This window comes from Exophiala dermatitidis, assembly GCF_000230625.1.
Source record: "Exophiala dermatitidis NIH/UT8656 unplaced genomic scaffold supercont1.6, whole genome shotgun sequence".
NCBI classification, from domain to species: domain Eukaryota; kingdom Fungi; phylum Ascomycota; class Eurotiomycetes; order Chaetothyriales; family Herpotrichiellaceae; genus Exophiala; species Exophiala dermatitidis.
Window position 1 is genome coordinate 384,086 of NW_008751651.1, and position 20,077 is coordinate 404,162.

Below are 20,077 nucleotides of genomic sequence, written 5' to 3' on the forward strand. Positions count from 1 at the left end.
GTCTTTTTGCTTCAAACGTAAGGTGGTGCAATCTCACTAATGCCTTGAGTCTGATTGCGGTGGTTAGAGCTTCAAACCCTATTCCGCACAAGACGCAACCATCCACCCCGCTTATGCTGTCATCTTGTCAAGGGATCCAGGCGGTGCTCAATCTCATCATACTACTCTAACGCTTTACACCACGAGCTTCGCCTCCACGTTCGCAGCCTCGAACATCCGAAGCTCGCTCGCCAAACCGCCGATATGTTCGGATTTCGGCAGCCCTTGCTTGAGGCTGCGCTTCCGCATTGCCTGGCGCATTGATTTTTCCCGTGCGGCAATTATAAAAAAGCTGCTATCAATTATAGCACCGCCGATCAGGTCATAGTTGGACGGTTTAAGCGAGCAAAAGATCTGGGGTGTCATATATGATAGGCTGGTTCGGTCTCAAAAGCTCGTCAAGAGAATCCTTTGCCATGCTTTTCGCGCATCTTGTGTCCCCTGCCTGTGCATGCATATTGCGACATGGTTGTAGACGCAGTTTAGCTCCACGTTTTAAATCAGCTGGTATGCTGACCATTTCTATATTTGTTCCCATGCAGTATTGACTTCGGCGTGGAGATCACGATCCTCCTTCTTCCAGGCCAGAGGATGGTGAATGCCGAGCCCTGTCCCTCGAGCCTCCATGTCACTGGCCGCTATCCTACACTCACCTGATGGTGTACTTCCCCTTCGTTTGTGGTAGGAAGCTTGGAGCATTTGTCGCCCAAAGCTATTCTCCATATTCGAAGGCATGGTAGTTTCCGGCTGGGGGTCGTGCTGTCGGTAGTCTTCTGCACAGAGGCTTGGAAGATACGCCAGTGTTTCATGTCAGGCCATGGTCACTGTACGATGCTCAACAGATATTGCTCTTGTGAATCCCTGAAACAAAGTTCAGGCTCAGGTTACAAGCACCTTTGGCCGAATGTATTCGTCTTTTCTTTTCTGGCCCTGACCGACATTACTAATCTCCTGGCACGTCCTTGTCGACAATCCTCTTGCTGTAGCATACTACACGGTAGTAGTACCGTTAGGTGTTGATTGAAGTGAACTTGGTTATGTACGCTCGAAGTGACAGTGGCAGCAACCTTTACCTTCCTACAGTATACCAAGGTAGTAGTCCTCATTGTCCCCATGGAAGATAAAGACGTCCGGTCTGCTGCAGCCTGAGCTTATCAAGAGGGCGCAGGCGCAGGCAGCCTGACGATACGGGCGATAGATAATCCGATGCGACAACCCATTCTAACTGGCCGGCAGCGCTTGGCGAGGCTGTAGCATTGATCTCAGCCTTCCCGTGCGAATGCGGAGAAGTTTACGACTGCGATGCTCTCCAACAAATGGAAAGTTGATTCGCTAATTGTCGCCAAACCACGAATTTCTTCTGTCCTGCGACAAGAGACTCACTCATTCGCAATTGTTGCGCTCAGCTCTAAACTGTACTCAGGCGGTATCATTACGGTGCACGCCGCTTAGGTGAAAGCAGTAGTGTCGTCGCCCTCTCTTCCGTCTATCTGCGACAGTTCTATTGTCCTCTTTTGCTCTTCTCACCTCAACCCACTTCTCCATGGTCCGCGGCCGGTGCTCTTCTGCGCCCTCTTCCCTTCAACATGCCTCCCAAACCCTCTAGTGACCGAGCGGCCAAGAAACCCTCTGGTCGAATGATTCAGCCGGCCTTGCCGATCTTACCAGGACGTCCTGGCGCGAAAGCGAACAAAAAGCAGTCTATCCCACCGCAAGAGACACCCAAGATCGGTGAACGTTCCCCGGAGCACACTGTCGCAACCCACAACCCGGGCGCAATTGAGAACGATACCACTGGCGACACACCGCAACTCACCGGCGCTCCTGAGGATGTCTCTCATACTGAGAAGCCTTCTGCGTCTACCAGTAAGTCACATTCTGTTCACTTGAAGCTCACTTGACTAATGACTTAAGGCTCACCTGCGATCGCATCTGAACCCGCCTCCCCTCCCCCACCTCCTCAAGCACCAACATCTGTTCAAGGCGACGAAGTTGATGTTGATGAGAAACAAACTGCTGTAGCAGATAACTCCGAGACAGTTGCCAATACCATGGTTGAGGTCAGCACACTGGCCGCTTTGGAGACGAGCAGCAGCCCAGCCAACAGTGAGCGTACACACGACCAGGCTGTGGCCCCTGATATGGCTCCCACCGAGTTCAATGTCCCCGGTCCTCGTCGACACAGTTCGTCATTTGGAAGTAGCAGCGTCACCATGGGAGAAGACACTCGTCGTGTCTTATCTGGCCCTGGTCCAGCAGTGGCCACGACACCTCCTGCCAGCATGCCACCGTCTCATGAAGTTGTCAACGGAAACCAGCCGTTCATGACAACTCCCCCTGGTGGTTCAGCCGCAGCAGGTCCACAAGCCCATACCGAGTATGAGGCAGCGCAAGCATCGCAAGCATCTGTGTCGTCGGCATCGCCGTTTGACCAGAGCGCCAATGGCTTTCCTCCCCAAATGGCCGCATTCACACCGAGTCAACGAACTCCTGTTCCCGTTCCAAGACAGTTCAACCCTCTGGTTCCTCTCATTGATCACTTGATCTCCATTGCGGCGACCAAAGAGGGCTCTGACTGGGCTCTTCAAATCAACTCACCCGATGGACAACCATTTGTTACATTCGGTCATTCTGTCATTCTCAACCGCAGCCTGCGCCTGCGCAAACTGATGGATCGCCAAAAGTCCAACACTTATGCTGTTCATATGATCAACTTGTTCCCTGCCCGCCCGATTGTGCCGCACGCATTCGAGGCTGCGCTGCGATTCCTCTACTCGGATACCGTGCTGTCAGACAACTTCTTCGCCAACATCCTACCGGGCCCGGACTATCACGCCACGAGACTTCAAAATCTGGACTACATCTTGTCATACTGGGTTTCTGGTATCGAGCTTGGCCTCGAACCAGTTTCCGTGTGCGCGGAGAGACTCCTGGTCAGTGTCCTGAAATGGGACATACTCGAGGCCACTTACAAGCATGCCATCGAGCTAGCAAATTCACCCATGTCCCAGGTTGGCAAGAACATGACAGGCACGGACTATCTGATCGCTAGCAACGCGGTAGTCCGCCTGGTCCTGTCGTACCTGGCCAAGAACATCGACGTTGAAAAGTTCCAACTTGACCGCCACAGCCCTTCCAATGTCTTCCCGCCGCGTCTGCCACCCCTGGACGAGGGTCGTCCAAGATTCAATCCCGCATTGGCGTCCATGGTCTTTGGATCTATGCCGTCGTCGTCGTCTTCGTTCGACTTCACTCCTTCTCCCGGACCCGACTCTGAGCCGATGAACCAGGGCCGCAACCCGACCTTCGCAGACACCGTGGCCTCAAACATACTGTTGAACGTCGATTTCGAGAACCTCAACCTGTTCAACGAGCTCATTCGTCAACGTGCCGGTGCAGCAGGCGTTCAGATCATGGCTGCCATCGTGGAAGAGCGTGAGCAACGTCGTCTGAAATGTTTCCATGCGGAACACATCGGAAACGCCGAGCGCATGGCCCGGTCGACTCTCTGGGAACCCGTGGGACTGAAGGAGTCTCTGAACGGCATTGTTCTTTCCCGCGAACACGTGGGCTTTCTGTTGCCTTCCAATAAGCCACCGGGTTCAAGCTCCATGCGTTCCGACAGTACTAGTACTGGTACTGCTTGAGATTGGTCACCAGACTTACGACATGACATGATTATGTTACGGACAGACATGGCATGACATAGCATGGTATGGCACGGCACGGCACGATTCGACACACGTTAGGATACACCCACCGGATGGTCATGTCATGACGGAGATATCACTTGCTGTCCAGTGAGCAACAAAAGCGAAACCCAAAAGATCTCAAGTTATGAGTCCGACTCCAAGTTTCCAGAGAATGAGCGAGCGATTTTCCAGCAGGCGAGCCTTGTGTGTGATTTTACAGTTTTTCCCCCTTGATTTTGCTTTTTTTTCCTGATGTGAAGTTTCAAAAGAGGACAGCACAGCACAGCTATGGCGATGGTGAACAGCAATTGCATGCAATGGGTTGTTATGGTACGGCATGGCATGGCGCATGAACATGGGCTTGGGAGCTACTGTTACCGGACTGGACATGGAGAACTGGAGAACTGGCGCAAACAGGAAAAGCTGTTGGGGTTTCTTTTCTTCTTTTTCTTCAATCAATAAGCCCAGGGTCCCTCAGGCTTTAGCTGGATGGCTGGGAGTTGAACGGTGTTGATAAGAAACCTACCTTAAAATAGGTACTCTAATGAATGGTTGTGTAATTTGGCCGATCGATCTGGTTTGGGTTTTGCTTTGCTTTGCTGCGGCTCATGGGTGAAAGGACTTGACTTGACTTGTCGTAACTGCCCTCGTAACATTGTGGGCGGCTTACTCGCTGCTTGCTTATTTCTTCAAGTGTATGATGTGTCTGTGTCCTCAGTTCTCAAACTTGAAGGGTAGATAGGTACCTTAGGTCCAGTAGGGTACCTTAGGGTGACTGCCAGTGATGATGCAGTCAGTATGTCAATCAATGAGCACGCCCAGTTGTTACCAGACGCGGCGTCCAAGACCACCTACCTGCCTACCTACCTACCTCTTTTTTTACTTTCACCACCTACTAGTACCTGGGCATGGCTACCTTATACTACTTGTACATGCTTTCATGCAATGAGTGAAGGACTGGAACTCACTTACACAAATCCTTACCAATCTGGCTTGACGTGACGCTGGATTGGAACGGAGCTTCTCAGCGTACGCCGATATTGAGTCAAAGTTTGAAAATCGAACAAGGTTGAAGTTGGCATTGGACAAAAAGAGAATTGAATTATCCATTTCACGAGAAATCATCATTTCGAGCCTGGCGACCCTTTTTCTTTTTGAACTTTCGTCTTTGACAGCTGTGGTGACACAATGAAACATAATATCTTTACTCAATCCCAGCTTGTATCAATATCAAAAATGACAAGGACTCGGATTGCTGTTGAATTGCCATGCTGGTACTTTTAAAATAAATGCTGCTGCTACTAGCACCGACTTAAAATCTGCTGCTGCTCTCCTGCAAAGTGACTCAAATTCAAATTCATTATTGATGCTGATTCCTTTATTCTTCCAGACTCTGGGAATGTTGAACTCCCTTTGCTGTGTCTGTCATAGTACCTATTTAACATACCGACTTGTGTCCCCCAATCGGACCACGCAGTGCGAGCTCAAGGCAGATGATGAATGCCCACGCTATAGCGATAATAATAATAATAATAATAGTTCCAGGTCAAATCACACAAGGTGTCATTGACCGAGGAGGTCACGCAAAGCCTCGCGAGAGACAGATATCCATGTCCCACGCACCATGTACTGTACCAGTATCATGTCACAGAGTCATGTCCCAGCGACAATACCACATGTCGGTACCATATCCCAGGTATACCAGGTACACCACCCACTTCGCTCAACTCAGTAGAATCCCTCGGTACCTTACTCAAGTCGGCATCGGCGCTTGCGACCCAGTAATCCCCTCCTCTTCATACCCCTCGACCGGCGTACACGTACAAAACAAATTAGTATCACCATACGCATCATCCACCCTTGCAACACTAGGCCAGAACTTCTTCTCCTTCAGCCACGGGAGAGGATAAGCGGCTTGTTCACGGGAATACGGACGATCCCAATTGTCCCTTGTCAAATCGACCATAGGGTGAGGCGACATTTTGAGCACGTTGCCTTCACGGGGCACCTGGCCATCTTCAATGGCCTGGATCTCCTTGCGGATTTGGATGAGTGCGTCGCAGAACCGATCGAGTTCGTCTTTCGATTCCGACTCGGTCGGTTCGATCATGAGCGTATTGGCCACGGGCCAACTCATGGTGGGCGCATGGAAGCCGTAATCTTGAAGACGTTTCGCAATGTCGACGGCCTCGATGCCCGCCGTCTCCTTGAACTTGCGCGTGTCCAAGATAAACTCGTGCGCGCACCGTCCATTGGCATTCGTGTACATGATGGGATAGTGTGGTCGAAGTCGTGACATGATATAGTTGGCATTGAGCAGCGCAATCTCGGTCCCGTGTTTGAGTCCCGCGCTACCCATCAGCTGGATGTACGCGTAACTGATCGGGAGGATCGACGCGCTGCCCCAGGGCGCCGAACTGACGGGCGAAATCGCCGTCGTCGCTCGATTCTCCCCGCCGGGGTGAGGATCGACGTGAGGATGCATGGGAAGGAATGGCCGCAAATGTTCTTTCACCGCGATCGGTCCCACGCCGGGACCACCGCCGCCGTGGGGAATACAGAATGTCTTGTGGAGGTTGAGATGGCACACGTCGGCACCGATCTCGCCAGGACTGCATAGGCCAATTTGTGCGTTGAGGTTGGCTCCGTCCATGTAGACCTGACCTCCATGCTCGTGGACAATCTTGCACACTTCCCTAATACCCGGTTCAAACACTCCAAATGTGCTGGGATATGTGACCATGATGGCGGCCAGTTCGTCCTTGTGCTTTTCGCATTTCTCCTTCAAGTCCTTGAGATCGAGATTGCCGGTTTTGGTGTCGCATTTCAACGGGACAACCTTCATCCCTGCCATAGCAGCGGATGCAGGATTAGTCCCGTGGGCCGAAACTGGAATGAGACAAATGTTCCTCTTCTTTGACGGGTCCTTGGTGTCGAGGTATTTCTTGATCACTCGCAGGCCGGCGAATTCTCCCTGGGCGCCCGAGTTGGGCTGCAGACTGACCTCATGCATGCCGGTAATGGCCACCAGAGAATCCGACAACCGTTTGATCAATTTCTTGTAACCCTGAGCGAGATGGATAGGGGTGAATGGATGGATTTTGGAGAATCCCGGGTATGAAACAGGCAACATCTCCGTCGTGCCGTTCAGCTTCATCGTGCATGAACCCAGCGGTATCATCGAATGCACTAGCGACAAATCTTTCGACTGTAGGTGATGGATGTACCTAAGCAGTTGGGTTTCCGAATGATGCTGGTTGAAAACCGGATGAGTCAAGTAAGGGGTCTGCCGCTGCAAATCTTGAGGCAGACTGTCATCGTTGACCTTTTTGATAATCTCGGAATCAGAAAAGGCGGCAACGTATTCGTCGCTCTGCACCCCAAAGCATTGCAGCAATTTCGAAAGACTCGTGCTGGTGACCGTCTCGTCAAGCGAAAACCCAAGCCTTGGTACTTTGCCCGTACCACCAGGGACACTGGTCCGGAGAAGGACGTCGCTCTCCTTGGCATGTCGCAAGATTTCCTCATATTGCTTCACACTGCGAGGCTCCACGACCACGGTATCGAACAGCACGGCACCATCATCGCGCACACCTTGATTGACCACTTTCAGCCCTTTCTTCTCAAGCATTGCCTGGGCGAACTTGGCCATGGCCCAGATCCGCTTGGCAATCTTCTTGAGTCCATGAGGTCCATGGTAAATGGCGTAGAAGGCGCTCATGTTCGCCAGGAGGGCTTGAGCGGTGCAGATATTGCTGGTGGCCTTTTCTCTGCGGATATGCTGCTCGCGCGTCTGCAATGCCAACCGAAGAGCCTGTTTCCCCAGACGGTCTTTCGACACTCCTACCAGACGACCCGGGATTTTTCGTTTGTGTTTCTCACTACAAGCGAAGAAGGCAGCGTGAGGCCCACCATAACCCAAAGGCACACCGAACCGCTGGGCATTTCCAAAGGCCACGTCGGCCCCAAAGTCACCGGGCGCTTTGAGAAGAGTCAGGGCAAGCAAATCGGTGGCCACACAGAAAGTAGCCTCAGCAGCATGGACTGTATCCGACAGTTTTTGCAAATTGTGAACTCCTCCAGTGGTGTCTGGATATTGAGCCAAAACACCCATCAAGTTTGCACCCTGGTCCTTGACGAGCTTGAAATCTTCCTCAAGAATATCCCCAACAACGACGTTGATGCCGAAGCCCGATGCCCGGGATTCAAGCACGGCAATTGTTTGCGGGTGGACAAGGTGTGAAACCACAAACGTCTTTCCTGGCTTCTTCTGGCGAGACATGGGGAGCGCATTCATTGACAGAGTCATGGCCTCTGCGGCAGCCGTCCCTTCATCCAAAACAGAAGCATTGGCAATCGCCAGACCAGTCAAGTCAGTCACGAGAGTCTGGAAATTCAACAACGACTCCAAACGGCCCTGGCTGATCTCCGCTTGGTAAGGCGTGTAGCTTGTATACCAGGCGGGGCTTTCGAGGACGTTTCTTTGAATCACGGTCGGGGTGTTTGTGCCATAGTACCCTGCTCCGATAAAAGTAGTGTAGTTTTTGTTCTCGTGTGCAAGGGTGAGCAATTCCCTCTCAATGCCCACCTCGTGAACGCCCTGCACGTTGCCCTTTTTGAACGCATTCTGCAACCGCAGTTCCCCTTCGGTCAGAATGTCGGGAGGCAGAGTCTGGCGGATGAAATCGTTCAGGTCTTTTGCAGGCGGGTCGAGAGCCTTCACCATCTGCACCTCGTCCTCGGGTGAGGGGCCGATGTGGCGTTGGCTGAAGAACTCATCTCGCTGGAGAAACACAGGGCCAGGTGTCCGTCGTGACTCGGAGGAGACGTGCTGCAACCGCCTCTGCTGGACGGAGAGACATCTCCTGCACAGTTGGAAAGGATTGATCCGTTGCGGAGGAGAGCGCAGCAATCGCGTAACTGGCAGAGAGGCACGAGGGCGCGCCACGGCCGGGGTAGACATGGTCGAAGACTTGATAGGGACAACTATAACGTCGACCTCATTGCCCGAATGTACCGTTTACAGGTATTCGACAACCTGCAAAGTCGACATCAAACAGAAGGAATTCAAGATGATGATTGTTGGTCTGCTGAGTTTCACAACGGCAGTGGGTCATTCTTGATTGATCTGGGGAGCGAAAAGTGGTCGGGGAGGGTCTGTCACGGTTCGCGTAAAAGCGCAGGCGAGAAGCGCCGGCGGACAAGTGGCCGCACATGCCGCCGATAACCTGATATGCCCGGAGCCACCCGCCAATAACATACGTTGTATCCGTTATGTAATCTACCCAGCTCGGTCAGACAGTCAACGTTGGGAGCGTCAATACTACCACAGTGTGACAGCAGGGAGTATGATACGGAGGTAGGCGCATCGTAGAGATATACGACTACCAGCTAGTGACGAGTTTGAACGACATACGCAATTTGCATTAACACCATATCCACGAGGCTGATATATATTGTGCAAATCTAGTCATATCGTGTACGCTCACAAGATCCTCGCTAATCAAATTAAAAGGCATAAGATCACTGCCCTTGGCTACCAGGGCTATATCTAAACCAAGAAAGCGACGCTGACCGTCGTATACTCAAACCGAGTAGGTGACACAAACATCTCACGTTACCAGCCTCGCCCTTTGATGATATCAGCAGCCTTCTCGCCCACAGCGTACAGCGAGGCCTGCAGATGAGCAGCCGGGATGATGGGTAAGATCGACGAGTCAATGACACTCAGTTTGCGTGTGCCGTACACCAGCAGATCAGGACCGACCACACCGCCAATCTTGCGGGGCATCATCGGGCACGTGCCACTGGGGTGAGCGAACGTCGGAGCCAGGGCGGGAGATCCAAAGGCAGTCCGGCCGGCCGCGAGGGCATTGAAGACCTCGTCCTGAGTCTGGTACTGCGGGCCGGGAATGGTCTCGACCGGGTTCAGCGACTTGACAGCATCGGTCGCCATGAGCTTGCGGGTGAACTCGACCATGGCATAGAGTTGCGACTTGTCGAATGGATTCTGGAAGGCGTAGTGGGTGACGACGGGCTCACCTCGCGGGTTGGTGGCGTTCAGATAGACCGTGCCGCGGGACAATGGCTTCTCAACCGCGTTGGGCATGCTGCCGGCGCCCGAGAACGGAAGTTCCAGCACAGCCACGGAGCCGGCCCCGAGTTGGTTGACCAAGATCTTACGCTGCGCAAGGTACCCGGCAAGAAGTTCCTTGTTGGCAGCATAGGCAGACGGCAAGTAGCTGGTGGCATCCTGCGCCGAGAGATCTGCCAGCAGCGAAGAAGTCTTGTCCGTGAGCATGGGGAGCGACAGGAAGCCCGTGCTGCTACCTTGGGCTTTGGTGAAAGGTCCCGTAAGGTGATACAGGTAGAGTGCCAATGCCTCTTGGTAGTAAGTCTGATTGGCAGTCAGGATGCCGGGGTAGGGGAAGGTGTTGGTCACTTTGTCAAGTCAGCACGCCGTTTCATACTAGAGGAGATGTCTGGGATGGAGCTTACAGTTCCAGTTGAGATAGGCGACGGGGTGATCTTGGAAGTTGCTTCCAACAGCAGGGAAGTCAAGCTTGACCTTGACCCCGGCAGCTTGCAGAACATCCTTGGGACCAATACCACTGAGCTGCAAGATCTGGGGAGTGTGCACGGCGCCGGCGGCTAGGATGACCTCCTTGTTCGCTCTGAACTGCACCTCCTTTCCTGTCTTGCGATTGATGGCCTTGACTCCCACCGCCTCGAGGGATCTGCTGTTCTTGAACAAAACTTCAGTGACTTGATGCTCCGTCAGCATGTTCAAGTTGCGGCGGCCGGACACGGGGTCGTAGTAGGCATTCAAAGACGAGGACCGCGTCTTTTTCTTGGGGTCCAAGGATGCGGGAGTCCAGAAGTAGCCCACTGCATTGCCTGCGGCATGTTCCTTGACCCAGGGGATGTTGAGCTCCGCAAAGGCGTCGAAGAACGGATCTGCATCGTGTCAGTACAGACCATATAGCTATGAGGTAGGCCATTGTGCTTACAGTTGTCTGGGTACTGGAAGTCAGGAAAACTGGCCTGAAGAGGTCCGTTTCCGTACGCCGACTCGTCCCAACTGTAGTTGTACTTGGCCTGGATCTCTGGGGTGGGTGGCGTGAAGTCGGTGCTCTGACACCGTTAATGCTGTGACCTGGTCAGGTGTTGGAGGTCTTACTACTCTACCTTCTTGAAGTAAGGAAAAAGCCCCTTCCATCCCCAGCCGGGGTTGCCCAATTGCTCCCACGAGTCATAATCGGCAGCGGAAGCCCGATCAAGCTCCATACCGTTGACCGTGCTGCCACCGCCAGGGACCGAGCCCGCTCTGACAGAGTATCTCTGGCCTCCCATTGCGGGTTCCGGCGCGCTCGTGATGTTGAACATGTCCGCCAAATTCAACGACTGGGCGTTGACCGGCCATAGAGTCTTGTTGCTTCGATCAAATGGACCATACTCGAGCACGAGGACCGAGCCTTGGGGAGATCAGTGACTGCGCATCAACTCGACCAGCTTGAAGACTTACTTCTGCCGTTCTCAGACAGACGGTTGGCAGCAACCAGGCCTGTCAGACCTCCCCCAACGATGATATAGTCATAGCACTGGGCGGAACTGCTCAATCCTGAATAGTCGCCACCGTCGGCGCTGTCGGCGCTGGCAGCATCGGCGGTGTCTCGTGGCAAGACAGATGCCACGGCGAGGGTGCCATAAACCAGGAGGGAGGCCCACGCGGGCGTGAGCCCGGAACGCAAGGAAGCAAACATGGAAGCGAATGACAACAAGCTTCAAAACGAGTGACTAGAAGCAAGTTGGAAGGGAAGTGGAAAGCAAGCAGCTTCTGGAGAGGGCGACCAAGGGAAACATAAATACTGAAGCTCCAGATGAGGACGTCAACAGACCCCGTTCTGGAATCTCAATGTAGCCATGTGTCTACCCCATTGCTGGACACTATGCTATCTCATGGCTGTTCAAGCGAAATTGATCATTTTGTCTGTGTATTGGAGGGGCGACCCATCGTGGAGAACCGTTAGACAGAAATAGTGTGCCCAGCACCGTGCAGGGCAGAAGAGGATCCAGACGACATCCATCCTTCGGGGTCAGTAGCTCAGTCGGATGTTTGGAGTGTAACGGTGCCCAGGATGCATTCAGGCACATTTCATTCCCAATGCACGCCCATCTATGTGGCAGGAACTGCTTCTTTCCCGGAGGATACCGCAATGGCTGGTGTTCCTGGCGAGAACCTTCAACAGGGCATAATGGGGAAACCGCCCGAAGTGGGTATTTCGCGCAGAGCCAGCTCTCCAGTACGCCAGCACGCCAGGCTCACAAAACACTCACGGTTCATTCCGGAGCCGGCTTGGTCGTTGTGAAATCGAAACGAGATCCCAGGCGCACAGGGCATGGGCATGGCCTGTCGCAATTGCTCTAACCCAGGTGAGTAGTTGGCCCAGTAGTGGGTTTGGAGAATTTGAAGTGGTTCCCACCTTTCCTTTTCAAGGCGGGATTGACAGTTTGTTTTCCAAGCCTGGTCCAGTCGCCGAACGCAAGGCTGCGGTTGGTTCTGGGCAAAGACCGGTGGTGTTAGAGTGCGCAAGAGGGCAGCCGGACTCTTTCCTACGCTGAAGCCACTATTCACTGGCACCGTTGAACCATTCCCCGGACGTGCTCTAACCAGTTGCAGAGTATGGTCCATGACAGAGAGAAAGAAAATCTTGTCCCGACGGTAAGCTTAGGGAGCCCCCCTTTGACAGGCGAGCATCCGTCGTACTGACGGGCATGATCAGTAGTGATCACCCGTCAGGAGAAGCGCCAGAGCATTTGAGTCTCCACTTGGTGCTCCTACAATATTGCTCGTGATTGTCTCGTCTGGGACTTCGCACAAGGGCACAGACTTGTCCGGGGAAGACAAGCTCTCTCTTGTCAGCTACTGGAGGATTCCCAGGCCGGCGGAGTCTCTGGCCATTGCACCGGCGTTGAGCTAGGAAGTTTTCATGTGCATCCGCTCATGGTCCCAAAAACTAGAGAATCTCTCACCAACTATGGGTCTCCTGCCAACGAGTCTCGCTTGTTGATATTGTGACCGGCCCTGCTGGGGACGATAGTGTCAGCGGGAAGGATGCGGCTCGTCACTTCTTGGAAGTAAGCAGGAGTGGTTCTCCAACGAGATACTCGGCGTTGAGCCTCGTTGGGTTTCGAGGTGGCCACAGAATGAGAGGAACAATGCTTAGGGTGGGTGGAATTTGCCATGCAAGAGGCTAATCCAGGTACCATCCAAGACTAGGGTGTCTGAACCCAGTGCTTCGGCTCTGCATTAGCCAACGTTGCAAGGTTTATGGCCACATTCTGGCTCAGCATGGCCGGCCAGGTCTCAACGCAACAGGCTGAGTTTTCTGCACCACCTCGTGTTCGAAGCATGCTACTGTTCCTCAAGCACGACTGACCCCTGCTGAGGCTCCGTGACCCTTTAGGGCAATACCGTCCTAAGAAGCCGTGTATATCAACCTCTTGGTATCCTGTCCCATGGGACTGGTACAGCCTCTTAGAAGTCCCCTTCAGGCGACAGACCAGGCACAGCAGCAGCAATGGATGCCATGGATAAGCCTGACCGTAGAGGGGAACTGATTGGGGTTTCGGTTCTCTTGACAACTTTCTCGGCGGTTTTTGTCCTCGCCCGCTGTTATGCCCGACTTTTCTCGACCCGGACCTTTGGCTGGGATGATGGCTGTATTTTCCTGTCGTTGGTGAGTCCAGCTCCTCGATGTGTCAATTCTCTTGTTTGTAAGAGACTAAATTGTGCTCCTTTCAAAGGCAGCATGTGTCGCAGGTGAAGGCTTGACGATTGCCTGTGCTACCCATGGGCTGGGCCTCACCATTTCAAGGGTCAATATCACCCACGATCTGCCCTTAATCCTCAAGTACACCCAGTTCGCGATCCTCTGCAACGCCATGGCGATGATGCTTATGAAGCTGGGGATTGGCCTTACACTGATTCGACTGCACTTGAGCAAGGCGTTCAACATGGTGGTCATTGCTTGCATCGTCCTCACCATCCTCGTCAACGGGGTGGCGGTTCCGGGCGTATTTGCAAGCTGCACGTAGGTTTTCCCTAGACTTCTAGGAATGCTCTCCACGAAGAGCAAGAAAGGCCAAAAGAAGGGGGCAGTGTTTGTTTTTTCATGCTTCATCAGCGGCTAACAGTAAGCGACAGCCCTTTGGCGAAAGAGTGGCACAAAAACCTCCCCGGAAAATGCTGGCCAAAGAGAGTGAATCTGGCCTTCTCTTATACCCAGACTGGTAAGCGTGTGACTTTGCAGCCACGATCGGCGAGACGCAGAAGCTGATGTAGAATAACAGTGGGCAACATCGTGACAGATCTGCTGTTCACTCTTGGACCACTGTTTTATCTGTCCAAGGTTAAGGTGTCCAAGTATAACAAATGGGCCTTGCGCAGTGTCTTTCTTATCGGCTTACTGTCAGTCATTTTTCCTTGCATATTTCCCCTTTACGCTGCAAGCCAGTGCTGACACAGAGCAAGAGCAACCGCATGTGCCATTGCCAAAGCGACCGAGTTGCCGAAAAATGAGAAGACCAAAGACCCGACACGTAAGTGCTGCTCATCCTACCTCAAAAGGCCGAGGGTTGTCTTTATATTCATGCTGACGGGCGACGCCAGTGGATACCGTGAATCTGACGATCTGGGTCAAGTAAGTCGACGTTCATCCCCTTTGCCTGCTCTGTCACCCCTAACATCGAGTCAATGTAGAGCCGAACTCGCCGCCGGACTGTTTGCCGCCTCCCTGCCTCCGCTTAAAGCCACCTTCGAACGGATCCTGACACAGGTATTCGGCATCCGTACGGGTTTGACTACGCCGTCTGCCACGCGTACCAAGGGTCATAGCTACGGAAACAGCCATACGTTTCGATCCGGCCGACGCGTGCCACCCGGTAGTGCAATGGGAACAGGCTTTGAAGACGACCTCCCCCACGGCTCCGCCATGTATGCGATGGATGACATGAAAAGGCGCGGCGATTCGGAAGAACACATCATGGAAGAAGATCAGAAGCACATCCTCCACCCGGGCAGTGTCAAGACAGGCAGTGGCAGTGACAACGTCGACGAGAATGGAGAGTGGATCACCAAGACGGTCGAGTTCACCGTGGCCGAGTCTCGATCCATCAAGGACGACCGAGTCTGAGTGCTTCGTCCCCGTTGTCACTTGTGTAGCCCTCATAGCGTGTTTTTCTGTGTACAGACTCCAGAGAACCAGCATGACGGCAACCAGCCCAGCAGCATCACAGCAAAAGGAGGCAACCGGTGTTTATGCCTTATGTACTATCAGAGAATGTCAGTTTTCAATGTATAGCGCAAATTTATGGTCTGTCTTTCTGCCAGTTCAAACCTTATGCTGTGAGAACCCGCTGCACGCCAATCTGATGCGACTCCAGAGTACGGTAACGGCTCAGCGATGGTACCTTTGTCAATGAGTTAATGATCGTGTGAAAGTTGAAGTATGTGTGTATTCATTGCCCTAGGGAACAGAAATTGTGTTTTTATCTACCTTACTCACAGCCCTACCTAAATTTTTCGGGTCGTAGCAGGCGCAGTTTGCCCGCCGCAGCTCCCTTCCCGGACAATAAGGCGACTACCTCGATCAAGGCGGGTAGCTGTATCTCTGTCTGAATGCCTTCACAGGGCTCGATCGGCGATGCAGTTGTCACATGAGCCATATAAACCTGACCGGTACACAACATGATATGAAAAAGAAATTGAGCGAAAACGGGCATCTGTGAATATTGTTCGTCTAAATAGTATACAAATCAGGTACTATGTAATCAGGTGGTTGTACAATGCTCGTAGTCCAACAGTACGCTCACTTCATTCTCCGCAAAACGAACAGGCAAAGTTAATCATTGCCTATGGACAACACCATGTGATCGAACATGACTTGCGCCATTACATACGTCCGCTCGAAGCATCAGGGTCGTTGGCATTAGCGAGAGTTTTAGTATCGATCATGTCCTAGTTAACATCGGTGTTAGCAACCTCGCCAGCACGGAATGAAGCATGTACCGCTACTCAGCACTTACGACCCAGTGGCTTGGCTCTCTTGGAGATGTCTTTGGCATTCTGCTGCTTGATCTTTGCCAAACGGGCCCTGAATTGCGAGAAAAAGGTCAGCTTTGGATCATTGCACTGCGGCAAATGCCATGGTGATCAAGGGTATAACATACTCTTCAGCAGCCTCTTGCTCTAGAACCTTGACATGTTCCCGGGCATCTCGTACAGCGGCTCTGGCCTGGACCAGAGCACGGTCGGCTTCTTGCTCAGCTCGCTCTGCCTGAGCAACTCGTTGGCGTGCATCCACAATCGACGGATCCTCCACGCTGTGTCGGTTGAACAGACCCCCTGAGGTCCGCTTGCCGGTGGTGTTGGACCGTTGCGGGTTGTGCATGTCGGACGACGAGGAGCGGCGACGGCTGCCGAAGAGGCCTCGCGATCCGCTGGCACTGGCGTCGGAGGACGATGTCGAGTGTCGAGTGCGAGCAGTATTCGGAGTGGGCTCGACTGGAGCGTTGTTCTTGTGTCCAAAGAGAGGCATTGTGAATGGTGTTCGTGGTCAATGATATGGCACTCTGATGTGATTGGTTGTACAGGTAGTTTAACAGTGTTGCAGGGATTGTTTGTTCTCGGCGAGGTAAATGATGTTGCTGTCTAGGAATGCTGGACGAAAAGCTGATCCCAAAGCCAGCAGATCAAGGGTACTTATCTATTCATGGTGGCAGCCGTGGTGGTGGTACTGTGTCGTGCCCTGAATCCGGTTTCTGTGCGGTCTGAGGGTGACGTAGCATCCAAGCCGCGAAGGACGAGGCTCGACACGATCGTCAGCCTTGCTTGGGCCATAACAACATGTCAGATGACGCCACATGCTTGAGAGAGCTGGCGGTTGGACCAGCAGAAATCATCCACCGCCTGGACCCTGGCATGTTTGACATGGGTTCAGCAGACTGCCCGGCGCAGACAAACCTGTCAGAGCCTGGCCGATGCTGCGGTCGACCAGATCGATCGCAGCCATACTGTACCTACATAATAGGAGGTAAGGCGGGCGATGATGATCAGGTGGCTGATTTAAGCGGCCGTGTTCGTATTCGGCCTTTGCCCATACGCGGCCCTTGCTCATGACAGGGGATACCGGACATTGTTTCATCGATTGCAGCGAGATATGTTTAAGAGATAAACTTGAAGGGGGCGGAACACGGTGGATATAATATGCCAGCGTGGAGAAGGGTTTCGCACCACGGTAACAACCGCCCGTTCCGCAGTTTTGCCCCAACTGGCTCCGTCATGCATTTACACACAGACCATCGCGTATGTCATTGAGGGACTCGAGGGACACCTGGGCACGTCTGCGTCCGAATTGATACGTTTAACAATTCATTCTCTCTGTTCTTGAGAAGTAATCATACAGTAGACAGTTATCTTGCAGTGGCGGTAGTAGCACCTTCAGTCCCAGCCGACCGATGAATGACCCGACCTCGCACTTCATTCGGCCTTCCAGTCCTCTCTTGTCAAGAAGGCACTTCCCACCAAGCCACAAGCTGACAAGCATCACGACCCAAAAGAGTCCTCAATCAATCTGTGCTCCTGGCGCACATGCAAACAATAGTTAAGCGGAAGCAGGCCTGTCCTTTGCGCCAATGCTGATCTCCATGCTTGAAAACGTTACCTCCAACACCGACCGCCAGCAAAGCAAACCCGTCCAGAACGCTAGACTGTGGACAAAAGAGACCCTACTGTGGCCTCAAGCCTTTGCAATCCATCCGCTGTGGATCATAAAGTCAAAAATGCGGTTAGCCTTATTGACATCGATCTGGAGAAAGTGTTAGTGGCCAGCTGTCATGCAAAAAGCTTGTGGAAATTACTTACCCGACAGACTCCACGGGCTTCTTTCTTCTTCATGTGACCACCTTGCTTCATCGCCTCTTTCAATAGGCCTTCCTTGAGTGCAAGGTATGGTTTAGGACGGATGTGAAGAGCATTGCAGAGTTGGATTTCTTCTTCGCTGAGAAGCTGCAGATCCGGGGCCAGTGATTTGTCTTCCTCCAATTTCCAGGGCGTGACTCCGTTCAATGGCTGCACAACATAACGCTGTTTGGGCTTGGGGCCAGAAGTGCTGTCGGGACCATTTGCTTCGGCAAAGAGCTTGTCGAAATCGTTCTGAACGACCGGCTGGCTGTCGGCAAACTGCGGAACGGTCTTTGGCTTGCGTTGGAAGCGTAGAGGCAATTCAGGCGCTGTCAGTTTCGAGGCTTCAGTGGGTAATTCGGCTTGTTGAACCTGACTGCCCTTCTTAGGAATCTGTGGCATGCGGTCAAATTGGCCTTGAGGCTGGTTGCGTTGTGCACGGGCTTGTTTGTCGGCTTCATACTTCTCGCCACCTTTCAGATCGGTGATACCCATCTGCTTCCACTCCTGTAATTGAGATATGGCAATTCGCAGATTATGCTCGTGCAGGAGGTCTCTGTTAAAGGCCTCGAAATCCTCATGGTTCATCATGCGTGCAAAGGGCTTAGCTTTGTGCAAGAGATCCTTTTCCTCCTTGGTTCTCTTCTTGTCGATCAATTGATTCTTCTTGTAGTCAAGGAGGTTGTGCTCGAAGATGATCCGCTTGCGCTCGGTACGTGCCTTGAGTCTGGAGTTGTAGATGTCGAAGACGGTCATCTTGAGTGCGGTCTCTTCGTCCATTTCACCCGTCACTGGATCAATGCCATCACCCGGCTCGAATGACATGTGCTGAACCGCTTCTTCGGCATCGTTTGCGAATTCGGTTTCAAACTCCAATCGCCCAGGCATGAAACCCTGCACTTCGTGACATGCGGGCACGCTGGCAGTTGGCTTTTGCTTGGGGGTGGCAGGTGGAGCAGATTTGGCTGCTTCCTTTCGTTCTTCAATACGTCGCTTCTTCCGAGCCTGGAATTCATCCTTGGGGATTCTTTCGAAAAGTCTCGTGTCCTTCGGATCGGCTAGTTCAGGTAAGGGAAACAAGGAACTATTGATGTATGTGTTGATGTAGTGGTCGCGCACTTCATCCTTCTCGCGATACCCGCCGATGTGCTCCGCAACGTCAGCCCAGGATCCGAGACCATATCTCTCCGAGCCTTCGAGCAAAAGCAATTCTTCATCGGCACCCCAGTCTTCGGTGTAGATGGGGATTGAGTTCTGTTCGACCACGTGGTATTCGTGAGTGCGAGGATCATGATTCTTCGAGTGCTCGCCGCGCGCAAAGCATGGTACACACAAGTCGTAGTCACGGCATGCGGGATTGGCGCAAGAGATGCGGACAGTGGAGGTTATGTCGATCGAGCAGACGTCGCAATGGTATTTGGTGCCGCCATCACCGCCCCGAGAGGCTGCGTTCTTTCTTATGACACCCATGGTTTTCTCGCTGTGATCATGTTCCGCTATTTCAGAGTTGGAGGACAAGTGCTGCGCGTAGTCATGGGGTACAGCCGCGTTATCGGCCTCCGAGTCAGCAGGTGGGTCTCGCGGAGGACGGGACGCAGAGGACTTGTTGCCGGACTCAGGGTTGGAAGCGTTGTTAGGCAGGGTTTTGCGAGATCCTCTGGCAAAAGATCTGGTAACTCTTCGAGTTTCGGGTACCGGGGGCTGAGGACGTGTACGCAAGGAACGTCGAAGAGCGGGTGAAGCAGATCTGATGGCTGGCGAAGGCGAAGGCGATGATGGCAAGGATGAACCACTGGCACTGGGAGCGCCACCAGAAGCGCGTCTTGGCGACTCGGAGTCTGAGGGTGGAGGCCCGACTCGAAGTCGAATGCGAGTTGGCCCTGCCATGATGCACGTGATGTGAGTGGTTCACCGTAGGAGGGATCCACGTGATCTGTAGGATTTGGACTGCACGTGATGTGAGTGATGGAAAAGAATCACGTGGGCGGTTCAAGATGTGATTGCACGTGATGGTAAGTGGGAAGCAGGACCCTGAATTTCGGCTGGGTAAAATATGGTCCACCGTTGTGCCAAGACAAAATTACTGTGTAGGGCGATGCAAGTGCTCCTGCAAATGCAAAAGCCCGCCGCTGTTTCACGTTCAAGTTGTGGGTTTTGCCCAGCAGCCTGCGCCTGCACCTGCGCCTGCGCCCGCCGTTGCAACCGCTGCAACCTGCAACAACAGATCTTGACCGATCCTGTGCTGTGCACTCTGCTACTACTACTGCGGTGGAACTCCGTCACTCCCCTGCTACCACCACACCCAACCTAGACGATTCACATCCAACCTGGCTGTGCAACAAACAACACAGTCTTCCTGTCCTTCCACCTCGTTCACTCGTCC

The 20,077-nt window shown here is 53.0% G+C and overlaps 6 protein-coding genes across 6 annotated transcripts; 2 read left to right on the forward strand and 4 right to left on the reverse strand.

The window, feature by feature from the left end:
* Window positions 1–1,625: 1,625 nt before the first annotated feature.
* Window positions 1,626–3,686, forward strand: HMPREF1120_06975 (uncharacterized protein; the record flags this gene model as incomplete). The annotated part of the gene is made up of 2 exons (XM_009161187.1): window positions 1,626–1,905; window positions 1,954–3,686. 2 exons carry the CDS (start codon window positions 1,626–1,628, stop codon window positions 3,684–3,686), a joined length of 2,013 nt encoding a protein of 670 aa, XP_009159435.1.
* Window positions 3,687–4,918: 1,232 nt separating this feature from the next.
* On the reverse strand, window positions 4,919–8,860 carry HMPREF1120_06976 (glycine dehydrogenase). Its single transcript, XM_009161188.1, has one exon. The coding sequence runs from the start codon at window positions 8,692–8,694 to the stop codon at window positions 5,485–5,487; it is 3,210 nt and encodes a 1,069-aa protein (XP_009159436.1). The 5' UTR covers window positions 8,695–8,860; the 3' UTR covers window positions 4,919–5,484.
* Window positions 8,861–9,128: 268 nt separating this feature from the next.
* On the reverse strand, window positions 9,129–15,246 carry HMPREF1120_06977 (choline dehydrogenase). The gene is made up of 6 exons (XM_009161189.1): window positions 15,131–15,246; window positions 11,257–15,063; window positions 10,920–11,206; window positions 10,742–10,865; window positions 10,230–10,688; window positions 9,129–10,172 (listed from the first exon to the last, which is right to left on the reverse strand). Exons 2-6 carry the CDS (start codon window positions 11,492–11,494, stop codon window positions 9,349–9,351), a joined length of 1,932 nt encoding a protein of 643 aa, XP_009159437.1. The 5' UTR covers window positions 11,495–15,063; window positions 15,131–15,246; the 3' UTR covers window positions 9,129–9,348.
* HMPREF1120_06978 (phosphatidylserine decarboxylase) lies at window positions 13,313–14,926 on the forward strand (the record flags this gene model as incomplete). Its single annotated transcript, XM_009161190.1, has 7 exons — window positions 13,313–13,471; window positions 13,539–13,825; window positions 13,939–14,024; window positions 14,085–14,202; window positions 14,266–14,333; window positions 14,404–14,434; window positions 14,494–14,926. 7 exons carry the CDS (start codon window positions 13,313–13,315, stop codon window positions 14,924–14,926), a joined length of 1,182 nt encoding a protein of 393 aa, XP_009159438.1.
* A 251-nt stretch (window positions 15,247–15,497) lies between the features above and the next one.
* HMPREF1120_06979 (uncharacterized protein) lies at window positions 15,498–16,980 on the reverse strand. The gene is made up of 3 exons (XM_009161191.1): window positions 15,963–16,980; window positions 15,819–15,886; window positions 15,498–15,750 (listed from the first exon to the last, which is right to left on the reverse strand). Exons 1-3 carry the CDS (start codon window positions 16,328–16,330, stop codon window positions 15,734–15,736), a joined length of 453 nt encoding a protein of 150 aa, XP_009159439.1. The 5' UTR covers window positions 16,331–16,980; the 3' UTR covers window positions 15,498–15,733.
* Window positions 16,981–17,114: 134 nt separating this feature from the next.
* Window positions 17,115–19,523, reverse strand: HMPREF1120_06980 (transcriptional adapter 2-alpha). Its single transcript, XM_009161192.1, has 2 exons — window positions 17,656–19,523; window positions 17,115–17,599 (listed from the first exon to the last, which is right to left on the reverse strand). The coding sequence occupies exons 1-2, from the start codon at window positions 19,162–19,164 to the stop codon at window positions 17,531–17,533; spliced, it is 1,578 nt and encodes a 525-aa protein (XP_009159440.1). The 5' UTR covers window positions 19,165–19,523; the 3' UTR covers window positions 17,115–17,530.
* Window positions 19,524–20,077: the final 554 nt, after the last annotated feature.

What these genes read in the sequence shown, in the direction of transcription:
- HMPREF1120_06976 (XM_009161188.1), bottom strand. Translation starts at nt 8,694, where the DNA reads ATGTCTACCCCGGCCGTGGCGCGCCCTCGTGCCTCTCTGCCAGTTACG.
- HMPREF1120_06977 (XM_009161189.1), bottom strand. Translation starts at nt 11,494, where the DNA reads ATGTTTGCTTCCTTGCGTTCCGGGCTCACGCCCGCGTGGGCCTCCCTC. An exon ending in TCTGTCTGAGAACGGCAGAA is followed by an intron (nt 11,207 to 11,256) that starts GTAAGTCTTCAA and finishes GATCTCCCCAAG; the next exon opens with GCTCGGTCCTCGTGCTCGAG. An exon ending in CTTCCAGTACCCAGACAACT is followed by an intron (nt 10,689 to 10,741) that starts GTAAGCACAATG and finishes GACACGATGCAG; the next exon opens with ATCCGTTCTTCGACGCCTTT.
- HMPREF1120_06979 (XM_009161191.1), bottom strand. Translation starts at nt 16,330, where the DNA reads ATGCCTCTCTTTGGACACAAGAACAACGCTCCAGTCGAGCCCACTCCG. An exon ending in GAGCAAGAGGCTGCTGAAGA is followed by an intron (nt 15,887 to 15,962) that starts GTATGTTATACC and finishes CTCGCAATTCAG; the next exon opens with GGCCCGTTTGGCAAAGATCA.
- HMPREF1120_06980 (XM_009161192.1), bottom strand. Translation starts at nt 19,164, where the DNA reads ATGGGTGTCATAAGAAAGAACGCAGCCTCTCGGGGCGGTGATGGCGGC. An exon ending in AAGCCCGTGGAGTCTGTCGG is followed by an intron (nt 17,600 to 17,655) that starts GTAAGTAATTTC and finishes CACTTTCTCCAG; the next exon opens with ATCGATGTCAATAAGGCTAA.